General features: G+C 38.8%; 1 protein-coding gene and 1 long non-coding RNA gene across 2 annotated transcripts; one reads left to right on the top strand and one right to left on the bottom strand.

The window, feature by feature from the left end:
* Positions 1–1,258: 1,258 nt before the first annotated feature.
* LOC136240324 (uncharacterized) lies at positions 1,259–3,922 on the bottom strand. Its single transcript, XR_010693768.1, has 3 exons — positions 3,848–3,922; positions 1,507–2,550; positions 1,259–1,446 (listed from the first exon to the last, which is right to left on the bottom strand). It is a non-coding gene; the product is annotated as an uncharacterized lncRNA (long non-coding RNA).
* Positions 3,916–15,954, top strand: LOC136240323 (centrosomal protein of 63 kDa-like). Its single transcript, XM_066031270.1, has 19 exons — positions 3,916–4,056; positions 4,153–4,189; positions 4,241–4,381; positions 4,435–4,521; positions 4,822–4,905; positions 4,959–5,018; positions 5,460–5,573; positions 5,626–5,727; positions 6,050–6,099; positions 6,166–6,268; positions 12,040–12,102; positions 12,155–12,237; positions 12,587–12,730; positions 13,350–13,404; positions 13,467–13,639; positions 13,692–13,791; positions 14,204–14,290; positions 14,344–14,428; positions 15,694–15,954. The coding sequence occupies exons 1-19, from the start codon at positions 3,992–3,994 to the stop codon at positions 15,927–15,929; spliced, it is 1,869 nt and encodes a 622-aa protein (XP_065887342.1). The 5' UTR covers positions 3,916–3,991; the 3' UTR covers positions 15,930–15,954.
* The last annotated feature ends 1,142 nt before the right edge of the window (positions 15,955–17,096 follow it).

Genomic DNA, 17,096 nt, shown 5'->3' with positions numbered 1-17,096 from the left:
TAAAGCCATTCTTCATGATCACTTCATTAGGCCACTTATTGGTAATTTTATGTCTCAGATCAGCCTAAACCAATATAAGTGAGTAGTTTTTTACACTGTAAAGCCAATCTTATATGCACTTCACTAGAGTTAGCTGAATGCTTTATTAGAGTATTTCTAGTCACTTCGTAAGAAGTGAAAGGGATAAATTAAACCCAAATCAAGCTGTCTGGTACTGCTAAGGCCTTTTAAGCTTACGTTTTATAACCATTTCTGAGGTGCAAGTGACATTTGCTGTGCTGTTAAACTGATAGTCAACCTTCTTAGCATCAAAATAAGTGTGCACGTGATTGATAGCAGCAATAATGAAATTAGAGGGGGTAGGGTAAAAAAGGATGTGGGCAGGGATGAGAAACAAGTAATCAAGTTTGCCTGGCCTTATTTTGAGTCTTTCTTAACCAGTATTGTATCATCTGAAATTTCCATACATAGCTAGGCATGTAGAAAGACCCACCTCAATGTCAGGGGAGGGAGCGTATTTTCTTTAATAATGAATAATGACCACCCGCCCACATGGAAATCCGAATTTTTGTGGATGAGAAACAAGTAATCAAGTTTGCCTGGCCTAATGACTAAGTTCAGGTGGTGAGACATAGCAATGTGAGTGGGTGGATTTGAAGTATAAAAAGGCTTTAGTGGTACTGTACCTGCAACCTTGATTTGTTTACAAGCTCTGTATTTGCAATGCTTAATTAGGGAAAGTCATAGATGAAGACTTGGCGAGGAGTCTATATATTGTCTACACTCATGAAGTTGAAGTCAACATCATTGTAGCCAGTGTCACAGTGATATGTGTTTCCCCACGTTTTGTGTTCCCCGCACACATATCACTAACTGACTAGTAATCTACAAGTCACAGTGATATATGTTTCCCTGGGTATTATGTTCCCCAGGTAAAGTGTTCTCCGCACACATATCCCTAGGGATGCGTGTTTCCTGCTGCTATACTACTTGTCTACTAGCTGCACCAGCTACTGTATGCAGGATCTGAGCTCCTTTACTTAGACTATATACTGCTTGTTGCTGCTACTTTATAACTATACTGCTCCTATACTTGCTGCTACTACTATAGCTATACTGCTCCTATACTTGCTGCTACTACTATAGCTATACTACTTGCCACTATACTACCAGCTACTATTCGCTGCTATACTTTGCTTGGTGCTACTATAGCTAACACTTGCTAACTATACTATACTTGCTACTACTTGTTGCTACTAGTACTGAAGTGAAGACAAATATGTATGAGAATGGATTAGATAACACACATACAATAATAAAAATTAGGTTAGCTACTATACTGTGTAATGTTTTTTGCAAATAGTTTGATGGAATTCTATAAACAGTATATAGAATTTGGCTTCAGCCATTTCCAAATACCATGTGTGTCCATTTGTCATATTTCACCTGTAAAGAGAAAACAAGAACAACATAGCTAAATCCAACACTCACATTATGCTGGCATACCCAATCACAATAGTATATGGATGGCTTAAACTTTCATCTCCTGCATGCTCTGCACATAATATTTTCTTGTCCATGCAGATATCTTGCAATAGATTAATACCTGTACAGTAAAGTGACTTTGGAAGTACATAACTGACTGGAAAATCTGTAAAGCAAAAATCTGAGATCTCTCAGATATAAAATCTCTCAAGTAGTCTAAAGTTCTCAGGTGAAAGTCTCTTGGGTAGTCACATAACTTTTAAGTAAAATTTCTCAAGTACTGAAATATCTCTATAAAGTAGATTTTCTCAAGTAGTCAAAAGTCTCTCAAGTGAAAAGCTCTCAAGCATAGTCTAAAATCTCTCAAATACCTAAATTAATCAAGTCACTCAAGTAAAATCTCTTAAGTAGAGTCTCTTAAGTAGTCAAAAATCTCTAAGCTCTCACAAGCAGTTTGAGTAACTAAAGTCTCTTAAGAACTTGAAAGTCTCACTATCAGTTGAAAGTAAAATATCTCGAGTTGTCCAAAACCTCTCAAGAAAACTCAATTTAAGCACTCTAGTAGTGCAAACCCTGCGTGTCCAGTGAAAATCTCTCAAGTATATAGCTAAAAACTACTTGAATATATGAACTTAGCATGCATGCGTGCACACAAGTATTAGCTCAATTATATATACACAACTGATGCATACAAGAGATATAATATGCAGTGCAGCTCTTAGAATTGCACTGAATTAAGACCAACTGCTTGTCTTTATTGGTAGCACAGTGCATTCTATTGTAGCTTATAGATTCGCAGAAATGCAGCATATAACATGTATCATGCAGGGCAGATGAATCCTATTTTGTGTGCCAAGAAACAGAGAATTAACCAAATATGGAGGAGACTGAGTTTGGTGCTTGACTAGACATTGGGTAGCCTGCAGTTTGAATCCTGGGGTAGGAGGAATTTTCCTTTCTTTGGCCCATTTTCTGTTCATCTGTGTTATAAGTATGTCAAAGTCTACATGTTTTAGCTCAAAGACTGCAGCTGCACTAGTTGCTATCAGATCTTCATGCTGGACACTGTAAAGTAAAAACTGAGTTAAATTGCTTCATCAAGAATGCAAAATGTACAATTTAAATTCGGTTTCAGCTATACACAAAATACCAGTAGTAGCAAGCAGTATAGCAACAGTAGCAACTGCAGTAACAGCAAGCATGTATAGCTAGTGTAATACTAGCAATATTAGCATCTAGCAGTAGCTAGTAGCAGTAGGTAGTAGCTATAAAAATAGCATGAGTGTATATAATAGATCTATAGCTACAGCTAGTAGCAGTAGAGGCAGTACTAAGCAGTGACTGCAGTTTAGTAACAGTATAGTAGCAGTAGCATGCAGCTATAGTATAGTACTAACAGCAGTAGTTAGTACTGTGACGCGTGCTATAGAGCAGCAGTAGCTAGCTAGTCGACTCGTAGTATATCAGCAGCAGAATCTAAACGCGGGTGTTGGGCGTGGTAGCTATACTGAAAAACTGATAAACTGGAAGGGAAACATATATCACTAGCGCCTTTGTCGGGGAAACACGCATCCCTAGTGATATTAGTCTCGCGGCGCCCGACCCTAAAAAGAGGGTCTGGTGAAACTCCGTACAAAAAGTTTGAGCTCTGGAATGTTTATTGGATGACGTTTTACGTGTTACTTAAGTGCACTGTTTACGTCACAACATTCATTCAACCAGATCCGCTTACAACATCACCAAACTAACAGCGCTACTTTATTTATTCAACATTAAAACGAACCCACCAGAATTGTATGGCTGTTTTCTCAATGGGTTTAAGCGGCAGAGTCACCGGATGTAATTAACCGTTAGCCGCGAATCTTTTGAAATGTATGCATTACATAATCAATTTGAAATGGAGCGATCAGATTGGAGCTTCCAGCATTCCGGCAGCGCCAAACTTTTTGTACACAGTTTCACCAGACCCTCTTTTTAGGGTCGGGCGCCGCGAGACTATAGTGATATGTGTGTGGGGAAACGTGCATCCCTAGTGATATGTGTGTGGGGAAACACGCATCCCTAGAGATATGTGTGTGGGGAAACACGAAACTCGGGAAACACATATCACTGTGACACCGGGTAACATTTCGAGTCCCAAATCTTTGTAAAAATATGAAAAGAATACTTTCTATTCTATAGTATTATAAAATACTACGTACGCCGGTACTTCAGTTAGATACTGTACCGGTAGCATTTCGTACCCCAAATTCGCTCGTTGGTAAGCATATTTTGTTCAGAAAAACTCCCATTTAGGATAGTAAGCTATGGGATTAGCACCACAGATCACTACCTAACGTTGTATCAATACGATAGGACATACCTTTTGATCCAAATGAACATTTAAAACTGCAAAATCCCAACAATTCTTAATAACGCTCACCACTTCAAAACGAATCCCACAATTACAAATGTTAGGTTGAAATAGGGGGCGTTGGCTACCCCGGTAGCTAGGCGCCAGTTAGTGATGTCCACACGTTCACTACAAGATAAAAACATGTTGAATATACTACAAAGAAGCGCCAGGAATGGGTGAGACCTTCAGTGTAGTTCTTAAGAATATTTATGTTGAAAGCTAAACAATTCAGTTTCTTCTACGTGTAAATTAATCTATTTTGTACTTGGTAGGAGTTTGTTAGCGTCGTGTGAACCCGAGGTTGAAGAGGTGAATGATAAGGGATGTGTTTGTATTGGTGTTAGTTTGGTTGCTATGTAGTTGATGAGACAAATTGATGTTCTAATAAGTGACCAACAAAAAGAGTATTTGGACAGAGAACAGTCCTTGAGAACACAACTACAACGCCAGGAGAGAGAGTTGTCAACCATGAGAGTTGCTTTACAAGAGAAAAATGTTGAGGTACCTTTGTCCAAGTGAAAATAATGCACTGTCCTAAGGACATGTATTGATAGCTGGAAAAAATGCGAGTACAAAGCAGTGGAACTACAAAGCACCAGGTTGCAGTTTATGAGGCTCAAGTAGCTAAGCTCCGTACTGAGGTAAAATATTAATTTTTAAGTCTATTATTCCCAAGAACAATTGATGAATGGAACCATTTACCCACCATTTACTTGAGTTGGAATCAGTCGATTTATTTGTAGTGAATGTAATTGCATGTATGTAAGTAGTTAGCTAATCATGTACGTGTGTATTTGATTTTTCTTGGGGCTGGTCCCCCTGGATGCATCAGTAATTACTGGCTGTCCAGTATAATTAAAGTAAATAAATAAAATTATCAAGGTTCTTCTCTGGTCCAAATATTAACTCTCTTTGTATATGTATTTACAAACACTTTTTAGGTACAAAAGATCAGCCATAGTTACGAAAAGTTGAGAGCTAAGAAGCAGCAAGGAGAACAGCAAGCTGATGTTAATTTGAAGAAAGTTTGTTTCTAGGCAATTTAAATGTTCAAAATGTAAACATACTTCATACATAGCAACTGCAAGATCTCCAAGAGAAAGCACAGAAGATTATCGAACTAAAGGCACACATTAAGGTATACAAACAGGTGATGTTGGCATGCACACACTAAAATTGTTTGTGAATTGTTAAGCTCTCTAATAAAACATACGCTTACTAGTCACAGAGTCATACTTCTTTTGTCACATTAAACAAAACTTGAGCTAAATTTTATCTGTACCAGGATAATACATATATCAACAAGTTTATATGATAGTGTGTGCTGATATCCAGTGCATTGTGGATTAGCCAATGGGAAATTCTGGCAATTATTTTCTCTAATTGTGTTATTTAGTTGTCTTTTTAAAAACTTAATGCCTTTGATAGTGAAAATCCAAACAGTGGTACCCTTAGCAAGCTGTATATCTAAATGTGTATGTATGGATACAAATGGGGCTATAGACAAGAGAAGGTGTTCATATCATTTTTGATAGAATTGATCAGTAATTCTTATACGATATCAATGACCTGTTCTTAGGAGCTGCAGACTGAAAGTGACAAGTTCAAGAGGGAAGCAAGGAGCCTGTCCAGTCAAGTCAAACATCTCAAGATTGAGAACAAGTCACTCCGAGAACAACATTCATCCATGGAGGTTGTCCTCTCTGTACAGTGATCATGATTGTAAATATTTAAATTGTGTACAGCAAGAACTAAAGTTTTGTCGTACCCACTTGGACGAGAGAGTAACCTTGAGTAGTAGCATGGAAGAGGACCACTCTGCTAAGACCAGATACCTTGAAGCTGAGGTAACTAATTATCCTTGATACTTATAGTAAACTGTCAGGATACTAGTGAAATTATCAGTGTTTTTTATTTTATTTTAATAAATTAACTGTCAGGGTGCTTCATACCTTCCAAGGACATAGCCATACCTGTTTAGTGGGTGAGGGACACTATTAGGCCACAGTATTTTGCCATGCTAAGTTTTTCTTATTCAAACACTTTTTTTGACCAAAGCTGCTGCCTCATTTACATCAATAGTAGCTATACAATGCAAATAAAGAATTAAGGGTTCCTGTGAACTGTTGGATGTTACAGGTTTAATCTAATGCTTATCTCCTTCCACAGCTGAAACACAATCAGGAACTGATAAACTCAAAGGACTCAACTATTAGGAGGTGTGGTGTATGTTGCTGGGCATGATGTGGTGTGTGTACGTGAGTGTGTGTGTGTGACTTGTCCAGTTTGATAAGGGATAAGGATGATGCCTTGGTACGTGCTCATTCCAATTTGACTGACGTTGAAGCTTTGCAGGATAAGATAACATCTTATAGGGAGAATATTCAGGTATGTGTGTGTGTGTGTGTGCGTGTGTGTGTGTGTGTGTGTGTGTGCGCGCGTGCGTGTGTGTGTGTACATGTGTGTGGGTGGGTGTGTGGGGTAGCATAGCCAAGCATTGGCCTGGTATTCGAAAGCTTCTTGATTTGACGCTTGGTTATGCCAAATTGGTGTCGTTACCTTGAGCAAGAAGTTTTACTCAAACTGCTCCAGTATACCCAGCTGTTTAAGTTGGCCTGGGGAAGCAGCCCATCCAGTTGTAATATCAATGGGTGCCTGGTATTAACTGGGGAAGCAAATGCATGTCTCACACAGCAGGTGAAGGTCCAGATGGGACTTCAGGTGCCCATACCTTCACCTGTAGGACATGGTACAGCCTCCTGCACTAGTCCTGCCCCAGGAGGATTAGCCTGCGCTGACTCCTAACACCTGAGTAGCGTACAGGTGTCCCAGTGCTGGTTCTCTGGGTAGGTGTGACCAGGTAGCTGAACGCTTTTGTGTATGTGTGTGTGTTTGTTGCTTCCTTGAGAAACATAACTCAGCTGCAACTTTTTGCCTTCATTATGAGGCATGGTGCAAATTCCTGCAGGGTTCGTGAAGATTTGCCTCCTGCATAGTGCACAAGTGTCCTAGTAGGTGTGAGCAGCAGAAGGCTTTTGTTTTTGCTTGTGTGTGTGTGTGTGTGTGTGTGTGTGTGTGTGTGTGTGTGTGTGTGTGTGTGTGTGTGTGTGTGTGTGTGTGTGTGTGTGTGTGTGTGTGTTCAAGATGAGAAGACAGTTAAAAAATAACATTGGGTTTTTATTAGATAACAATTATGATGTGTAGTTTGTACATTATCTGGTTTGGCTTAGGATGTGTACTTTGTAGCTTCTCCATAGTCTAGTTTGATGCTTCATCATTAAATATCAGATATTTGGATGAAGTGGATCAAGTATTACTACAAATGAGTAAGACCTCCAGTAATTCCATTATAGGAGGTATATTGATCAGCTAAACATGAACATACTGTAAGTGCATGCTCACAAGGTGTTTTTCAGCACAATGATAGTATATCCAAACAAAAGATAGTTATACAGAATATATGTGAGCAAGTGTTTGTATGTGCATAGCATAAGTAAGTTAGGTGTTGCATTTCATTGGCCTTATCTTTATTTCGATGAATGGGACATAATGCCATTGTTCATTGATGAAAATTGCTACACTGGCCATTAGGAGTAATCTGGTTGCAACGCCCATACCACCATCCTCCTCCAAGTGGAGGACTATTATTTTGTGCACAATTCTTATATCTGATTACAGTGTTTTCATACTTTATGTTAATGGTATTGTCTATGTTATCATTGTCTATGGTTGTAAACTCTGGCCCTCCACTGTATGTCATTGGATCAGTAGTGGTTCCCTGGAGTTTGTTTGCAATTAGACTGTATTTGTATTCAGCCGAGTCAACTCCAAACCATCCATACTGTAAGAAGTGTTTAGTACCATTAGCTAACTTAAAATCCATTCTCATTTCCCAATTTCTTTGCTTAGTGAGGTAATGGAGGGCTTTCAGTCCGTACCAAAATTCTCCAGTTAAATCACCAAATCCATCTTCATACTCAACCCAGGTCCTATTAAAGTTAACAGATCCATCTTGTCTCCTCTGTACCACTAGCCATCCTCCTCCCTCAGTTGTAGTATAACTGGCAGTTGGTTAACTCTATATATAACGTGGCATCCTCTAAAGCAACAGCCATGAGATTCTGGTCCACTTCAGATGTATAGCTATGTATAGTCATTCTTCATGACACTTCACTGAGTCAAGGCTTGGGGTTCGTAAAGTTCTGGAATATCAGATCATTCACTGCACAAACCTTTTAATTCTATTGGCTAACAATGGCTACTGTATGAGTGCAGCAATCTTGATGAAAACTGAATTACACCTGCTCACTATAATGGTTAAATCAAATAATAATGGTCAAATAATGGTAATAATGGAGAAATACGTGCGGCAGTGAAAATACAGTACTGTACATGCGGGCGCTGATGAAAAACAGAAAGCCATTTTACCAATTTTACTACCAAGTACGTAAATTAAATGGCTTTAAATGATTGTAATTGTGTATAATTTTTTTTTCCTGTGCACAGCCTTCGCTGAATGAAATTCGCACAGTATAAATGGTGAAATATAATAACAAGAGTTCATTATATAAAAAGAGAGGAATAACTCTCTTTATATTATGAACTCTTGATAATAATTATTATTGTTCTCTCTAAAATGACAATTTTAGCGTGGGTGTTCAAAAGCATCGTTCTGGGTTTAACTTGCATATCATGGGAACATGGTTTTTGCTCATGGCTTTGATTCCCAAGTTGGTTCAAAAAGATTATCTTGAGCGACACGGAGCACTTAATTGTGGGTTTTGGTTTACAGATTAGGCTAGGCTGAGCTAGGCTCAGTGTAGTTGCTAAGCTTCGACTAGTTGATAGTTACTACACTTTTTTTGTCTGTTTGTTTTTAAACAGTACATAATAAGCAAATACTTAAATATGGGCCTCAGCGACCTGCACAGCAATCGGTGCCTCAGCAACAGGACAGTGCAAACTGGACTTGGCACCGCGAATGCACATAATTGCAGATCTCAACAAAGAGAAGCTTACGTAATTTACATCTCAGCCATCCCATCACTATTCCATAAGAAAGACTGCGCTTTGCACTCAAAAGGTTGGCCAATCTCTTATAAAACAGAGTAGCAGCATCACCCATTCCACCTGTAGTGGTGAAAATTAAAGGAATAAATGAGGCATTCTCTACTTCATGAACCCGTTGTTGGTATTCACGTCTCTTTTCCTTTTCATAATGTCGGTATGCAGAGTGTAGGGGTTGATTTGAAAGTGCACTAGGGTTGAAAATTCTGACATCAAAGTATGACCTCTCAAATCGTCCTTCCCAAAAACCATTAGCTGCAATGTCAAGCCTTGTGTTATCATCACGATTAGCTGTTTTGTATTGAAGGGTCTCACCAGAAAGAGGCTGAAGGTGGGGTTCAATGACAACATTGTTACAGACCTCGGAAAGTAAGTTGGCAGTTAGATCACCGGACCAACGGTTTTGATTCAACCAAGTCACTTGTTGATAGATTTTAAACTCGTGTGTTCACTTGTCTCGTGACATGTTACAGTGATTTGCATGTCGGTTGTCAGTGGTACAAAAATTCTGAATGGGACTCACGTGAAAACCAACCAATGATATGCGGCCAAACTTTTCAAATTCTTATGAAATATATGATTGGCTGTTTTCACGTGATATCACCATCGAATGGAATTGTAACAGACCAACTGTCTTGCAATGTACTGTACAGTGTTTATAGGAATTTTAAATTCACGTGATAGACGTGCACGTGAACGCATTGCGCTTAGGGGTTGCAAAGATTTGGAAATCCTCAGTAATGCTTGGGCCCGGAAGTATGATCCAGCCAAAATATTGGCTGGCCAATCAGAATCGAGGAGTTCCATAAACAGTAAAAAAAAAAAAAGACATTCGAAATTGGCTAGGAATAAAGTAAAACTTTCACAAAATGACTAGACACAATCTCTTTATACATCACATTATAGAGAGGATAGTGTTTCATTACTGGTGAAAGGTCGAGTCACCACTCTTTGGTTTTATAAGGTGAAATCAGAAGACACAACTTGACAACAAACCTCTTGAACAATTTAAGTGAATACTTCTAATAAAACGGCTTTAAATAGTGTTTTTCATCAACTTCCAATAGATTCATGCAATTATGCAACTCCTCGATTCTAATTGGCCGGCCAATATTTTGGCTGGGGATGCGTGAGACTAAAGGACTTTTCCCGCCTACACACAAAAGAAAAGTAGTCTGGCTACGTGAGACTAACTACCAGGCCCAGGAAACTCAAGCATTGCCACTAGACGGTATTTCCGCATTAGTGCTAGCCTGGCTGGGGACAAGACTACTCCGTCATGGCACTAATTGATTAGAGATTATAAACACCTGCTCTCCGTGAAAGTGATTAGTCTCGCATGGCCAGACTGCTTTTTCTCCGTTATGGCACATATCGATTAGAGATTAATACAGATTATTCCAGAGTAGGTACTTATAATCTCTAATCGATAAGTGCCATAACAGAGAAAAAGCAGTCTGGCCATGCAAGACTAGTCACTTTCATAGGTTTAGTGACAGTGCTTGATCCATAGCTACTCTCCTCTAACATCTATGCTTGATCCCAGGATCAAGCATAGAAGCACTGCTAATAAAGAAGTGATCAAGCAACTTTCTCCTAAGAAATTAAGCATAATTTTTTAACTGAAATCAAGCAATCAATGTTAATATTTGACAATCAAATATCTTGATCCCGGTCGCGAGTGCTGCCCACATGCTTTATGATAAGTGATCCACTACCCCATGCATAGGTGTGCATGGGGCATGAGTGGATATCCAAGTCTGCAGTCATTATAAGTCTCTATCCCATATAAATACAGTAGGATGTCCTTTTAGCCCTACATATGCCATAGGACAGAGTGGACATCCTAATGATTGTCCATTCACATTTCAAACCACCTAACCATGTTATGGATTCTTTAAGTAACAGTTGTTCACATCAATTACAAGTGTTGTGTCAATGGGAATGTAGCAATGTTGTTCAGTGGTCTGATGTGTGGTGTAAAGAAAGAAGCATACATGCATCGATACTTTGTTACACTTTAAGAATATTAACTTAAGAGTAAAACTGTAGACACCCAACCTAAATTAAACCTTTGCCATATTTTTGAGTTGGGTTAAATTGTCATACAGGCAAACTACTTTCCCAACGTAAAATAATTGCCCTGACAATATGCTAATTGTAGATCACGTGATGCCTTTGAACACCCAAGTATGTATTTTTAAACTCTTCCGCATGATAGAATTAAGTATACTAAGCACATGCACTTAAGTAGTTTCTTTGTTGTTTTCAGTAATATTTTTGACAAGGTGCTCACAGCTAGCTGGTTGTGAGTTGATATTCTTTCAAGATTTTGGTCAAGATCAGGACAGAAAATGTAGCTCTACCTCCTCTAACCTATGTATGCATTACTGATAAGGTGCACACACACACACACACACACACACATGCACTCGCGCATGCTGCACGCGCGCGCGCGCACACACACACACACACACACACACAACTTGACAGATTTCTCTTAATCTAACAAAGAAACAATTCCAGTTGCAAAGACAAAAATTTGCTTATCTCGTGTGTAATGTTAATAAATCTGACTGGTGAAGCAGCAAGGTCTTCCAGCTAATGTAGGAAGACCTTGTTTCTGCATTGCTACCTTGAAGCCTTTAGTGTGAAAGTTAAATCTTTTGACTTAATTGTTCCATGCAATAACCAATTTGCCGATCATTCTGATAACTGATATTAAGTAACTGTCCATGCAGGTGAAGGTCCAGGTGGGACTTCAAGTGCCCACACCTTCACCTGTGAGACATGTTACAGCCTCCTGTGGGTTACTAGTCCTGCCCCAGGAGGATTAGCCTGTACTGACTCCTAGCACCTGAGTAGTGCACAGGTGTCCCAATGCTGTTTCACTGAGTAGGTGGGACCACACCAACCAAGGGGTGTGTGTTGTGTGTGTGTGTGCGTGTGTGCGTGCGTGCGTGTGTTTGTGCGTGTGTGTGTGTGTGTGTGTGTGTGTGTGTGTGTGTGTGTGTGTGTGTGTGTGTGTGTGTGTGTGTGTGTGTGTGTGTGCTGGTGTATAGCAGTCATACCACTTTTTCATTGTACTACAGAAACTTGAGACAAGGTGTTCAGAGTTGAAGACACAGCTTAGAAGAGCTGAAGAAAAGACAAAAGTTTGTACAAACATATACATCAATAATGACACTTATATCACACATATTGTAGTTAGCAGAACTGGAGGCCAGTAGCAGTTCAAGGAAACTCCGGTCATTAGAGAACTCATTAAAGAATAAAGAGGATATGATCAGGTACATAGGGTATCATAGGTACTGTATATTGTGATTGTTTGTGTTTTTTGAGGAGGAAAATTTGACTATTATTCCCCCCCTTGAAAATTTTGCAGCTTGATCAAAATAGCATTGTTTAAGTATTATCAATGCATCTAAAGAAGCAAAAATTTCCCCCTCCAATTTTTGGGTGGTTAGCGATCTGTAAAATATTTCCCTTTCATAAAAACTTGCTATACGGTACATCATACGTACCTATGATACTCTGTGAGGTACCTGTGATACCCCATGAGGTACCTATGCTACCTCACAGAATATCATTGGTACCTCACAGCGTATCAATGACCACTGTATGATCAACACACCACAGGTCCATGGAGCAACACAGCCAGCTAGTTGAATCATCAACTGTCTCTGCATTAAAGTCAGAAGTAACTCAACTAGAAGATAAGGTGAAGAGGGAGATTAAACAACAGGAGATGCTGCAAGAGGAACTAGCGAAACTTGGAGCAAAGTACGTATGGTGTAGTAGAGAGTTGTTGAGGCAAATACTATATCAGGGGACCTAGCAACCAGTAGTACCTAGCAAGCTAGGCTATACTGTGGTGCACTGATTATCAAAGCGTAGAATGTCATCCTTTAGAGGTGATAGGTATGTATACAAGAAGATCTTGCCCAACAGGCCACTGTACAGAATTATAATAAACTTCTCTATATAACAAACTATGATCATTTTTGGCAAATTTTGTTGCAATATAGAGGTTTACCATTTCAGAGCTAAAAATTTACTGAACCAAATTAGTTGGGAACACAATGATGTTTGTCTCTGTATGAAGATCATTAAATCTTGACTTCAGAAAAGCACATGCAAAAAAGACACTTTACTGCCCTAATACCCTCATCCCAAACTATTCATTTCTATAGACAAGATCACTGTCTGATAGCACACATTAACCCCATATAGTGTACCTCACCTATAAGGTTCCTCAAATCAACTATTTCCCTTATTCAGGATATATTCTCTAAAGTTATAGGTGTGATACAGATACTTGAACAGCATTAGTTTGTCTCCACAGTTTGCAATCAGATATTTGTATGCATACAACATGTAGTATTTTGTGTATTCCTTTCAGGTGTGATTTCCTAAAGGAAGAATCAAAGGGAATCAAGTCTTTACACTCAAAGCAGGTTCTAAATAAATTATATCTTTGTGTGGGCGTACACATGTTGTACCACTGTCAAACATTTAGTTGTCTGAACTAAGACTAGACCAGGACAGTGTTGGAGAGAAGCATAGAAGGGAGCTAACAAGAACAAAAGCTGACTATGAAGAGAAATTATCACAGGTGAATAAATCTACTTCACAGGAAATGGCGTTACTCCAGGAAGAACTAAAACAACAGCAGTTAATTATTAATGACAAGTTAGGCAGGTCCCTGTTGCCTTGTTTTCTTACTATCTGTTGGCTTTGTTAGGGATATGGCCCTTCGGACTTTACAGGACCAGGGAAGACACTTGGAACAACAGCTACGAGAGAATATCCACTCATTGGACAAGTCTCAATCTCAATTGGCAGTATGTTGTGTGTGTGTGTGTGTGTGTGTGTGTGTGTGTGTGTGTGTGTGTGTGTGTGTGTGTGTGTGTGTGTGTGTGTGTGTGTGTGTGTGTGTGTGTTCATACGTGCTGGCTATGCAGTATACGCTTGGGAAAGTAATACAGTTTAGACAGCTGGTACTGAAACCTCTGTAATTTGAAACTTATCAGTATTAAAATGTGTGTCAAAGTATAAGTATCTTGGATTATCAAGATGATATAATCGGTCTTATTGGTGCTACAAGCAGTGTCAGATTATAAAGGTATGATGTAATAGAGAACTGTCAAATTAAAGAAGTTCCACTGTGATACAGAATAGTGGGTTTTTTCTGCTTGGGTAACAGCTATGTACTCTTGGTAACACAATATCACTGTATTTTTTCCATTCCCACAGATGGCATCATCACACATTGCCTCATTAGAGAAAGAGAATACTTCACTGAGAGTATCACAACACTCAACATCATCTTCACCTGCTGAGGTATGTGACTGAAAGTGATTGAGATGGTAATTGTTTACTGCCATCATTTATAGGTCTCCTCTCGTCACTTTCGAAGTAATGTTTCACCTACTTCATTGTCTATGGCTAGTCTACAGTCTGACCATAGTCTACCTCAAAGTATGTAATGTATTGTCAACCTCTCTGTTATATAGTGCTGTTTAAGTAATATACTGTGTATTCAATCTACTAATTCTGTTAGAGACCTACTACCGTATACCCGGAAATTTTCGTGGTACGTAATTTTCACGGTTTTCGCAGTTAGTTATGTGTGTCTATAAACTTCAACCCACTTATTGATGAATTAGCATGGCTCCTGGTGTGTGATACTGTTTGTAGACATATGTGAATTCCACATATGCTTACATACATAATCACATAGTGATTTAGTTTGCCATACATTAGTCTCAATAGTAGGAGTGCAATTAATCCCAAATCGCATGGCCTTGTTTCTGTAATTGCACTGTAAAGTAGCCAATAAAATAGCAGAATAACAGAAGCCTTTCAAGTGCAACTACAATGAATAGCTGATTAAATAAGCTGACAATAGAAGCCTTTTAAGCAAAACATATGTAGGCATTTTGAGTAGCCAATCAGGATTTGCTGACTTGTGAAGCCTTTTAAGTGTAACAACAAATGATGTGATACAAAGAAGGATGACACAATCACCTGGTAGAAGTTAATGGCCACATAGAACTGGATAGATGTGTACTACAAACCATGAAGGGTGGTCACTATGTGATTAGTAGGCAATTACATGCATTTTCGTGCAATTATGAAATCATTGTACTCGTAACAGCCAAAATTGCACTCAAATATGTGTGATTACCTATATGTATGGACTCTTGGTATCACATAATCCCGATATTAGAAGTAAGAATCAATCCAGACCTTCATTGTAAAATCTTCGAATCAAGTAACAGCAATCTGTGAAATTTAAATCGTGGGCAAAGGGGCATCCGTGAAATTTAAAATGCTAAATTCCTGACAAAGTACATAACCATGAAGTATACATACCACGAAAATTTCCGGGTATACAGTAGTTAATGGACAAGTTGCTTCTAATAATTTCTTCTGATTTTTAGTACATTGACTCTCTACTATTTACATCTTTAAAATAATACCTTTTTGGTGATTTTTTTATAAAACTACTTTGTGTAGAAGTGTGTCAAACCCTTCAAAAGGGACCCCTGAAAACTGACACATTGATAATCAAGACACTTGTTCATGGCCCATTTGTATTAGTATAGGCACATTTAGACTCCTGAAATCAGGATACCTTGTTGGTCGCCAGTGTCCAGAATAGTAGTTCCATTGTAGTTGTACATAATATTATTATATTGTAATTGCCCTTTTGCTATCTAAGTGTTTGTTGTTATTTTTAGATGCTGTCATTGGCCAGTTTATGGATGATGTTGACAGGATGCTGGCCAGCCCCTCCCCTCATGCAAACAATGAACCACACCCACAACTACCTAATGTAGCATCAACACATAATCGATCAAGCCTTGATACTGATCAATGCTTAGACAAAATTGACTCCATCTTGACCAAATACTTTGATCAAGTAACAACATTGTCAAAGAGTATGTTAGACCCCAATGTATCCACCTCATCATAATTTTATATTAAATTTTTAAAATGTATTATATCTGTGATACAGTCTATCATCCAGCTGCAAATACACTATTATGAGTGTATGTGTATTAATGGATTAAGAGTGTGGGTTCCAGGGTTTTGTAAGCGTCCTTTGTAGCTTAATTCTCTATCACGGATGCTTATGGTGCTATCTTCAATGATATTGGCATACTTCTCTGGTTCAGTGATACGCTGGATGAGGCTATAGCTCTTGTTAACAATAATATGACCATCTTTGGTGACTGTAGTGATGTCATAGATGCAGTCAATGTACATTGTAACATCCACCCCTGCAATGACCTTCAATACTTCATCATTCAGGCTGATTTCAACTAGGAAAATTTTCTTCTTTATCAGTCGCTCATATTCAACTGTGTTAGGATATTCTTCATAATCTATTACGATATTTTCTGAACTCTCATATTTTAGTGGCACCGTGTACTTAATGTTCCTTGGCCTTACTATGACTCCTCCCCAGGTGGTGTCATTGGCGAATATGTATCTGCTGTGCGGAATTAATTTTGTCAGCACATACTGCAGGTCTTTATTGGTTGCCAGGTTCTTTTCTCTGTGCTCATTCACCACGTGTCCATCCTTGTACCAAGCAGTGTCTGTCTGTACCAGTTCCACAAACCCTAGTAGAGTGTTCGTTATAGTATTGCAGTGGTGGTCTCTTTCAAGTACTGATAGTGATGCAGTGAGCAGTAGATTATTCCATTTCACCTGTACACGTCTCTGTTTGGTGTCTAGTACTGGATCCTTGTATTCTATAGCAATGCTGAGCTCACTTGGTACGACTTTGTCTTTGACAAAATGTAGTGAAAAATTCCTGTAAGAAGATCTTGCTTCATGGCTGGAGATATTGTTTACTTGCTTAATGCCTTTTCCATTTAAGGGATATGGTACCACTCGCACACTGCATGACTTGAAATCTCTCTTACGCAATGAGTGCCTCCATGTAGACAAGGGCTTTGAAGCATCTTCATAGCCTCTAACTACAGCTAGAGCTGCCACTAAGATTACGATTTTCATGATCCCTTTGTAGATTGACTTTGTCGACCGATGGTCTTAGTACAAGTAACTGCTCTTTTATACTGCAACATTGTTGCATTGCATCATCTGTGCACCCCCAGTTCTGGCATACTACTTG

The sequence above is a fragment of the Dysidea avara genome, chromosome 12, assembly GCF_963678975.1.
Source record: "Dysidea avara chromosome 12, odDysAvar1.4, whole genome shotgun sequence".
NCBI classification, from domain to species: domain Eukaryota; kingdom Metazoa; phylum Porifera; class Demospongiae; order Dictyoceratida; family Dysideidae; genus Dysidea; species Dysidea avara.
This window is presented reverse-complemented; position numbering and strand designations above follow the sequence as displayed.

Excerpts from the sequence above, each read along its gene's own strand:
- LOC136240323 (XM_066031270.1), top strand. The coding sequence starts at position 3,992 with ATGTCCACACGTTCACTACAAGATAAAAACATGTTGAATATACTACAA. Across the intron at positions 5,574-5,625 it reads AACAACATTCATCCATGGAG|CAAGAACTAAAGTTTTGTCG; the intron begins GTTGTCCTCTCT and ends AATTGTGTACAG. Across the intron at positions 12,103-12,154 it reads GAGCTGAAGAAAAGACAAAA|TTAGCAGAACTGGAGGCCAG; the intron begins GTTTGTACAAAC and ends CACATATTGTAG.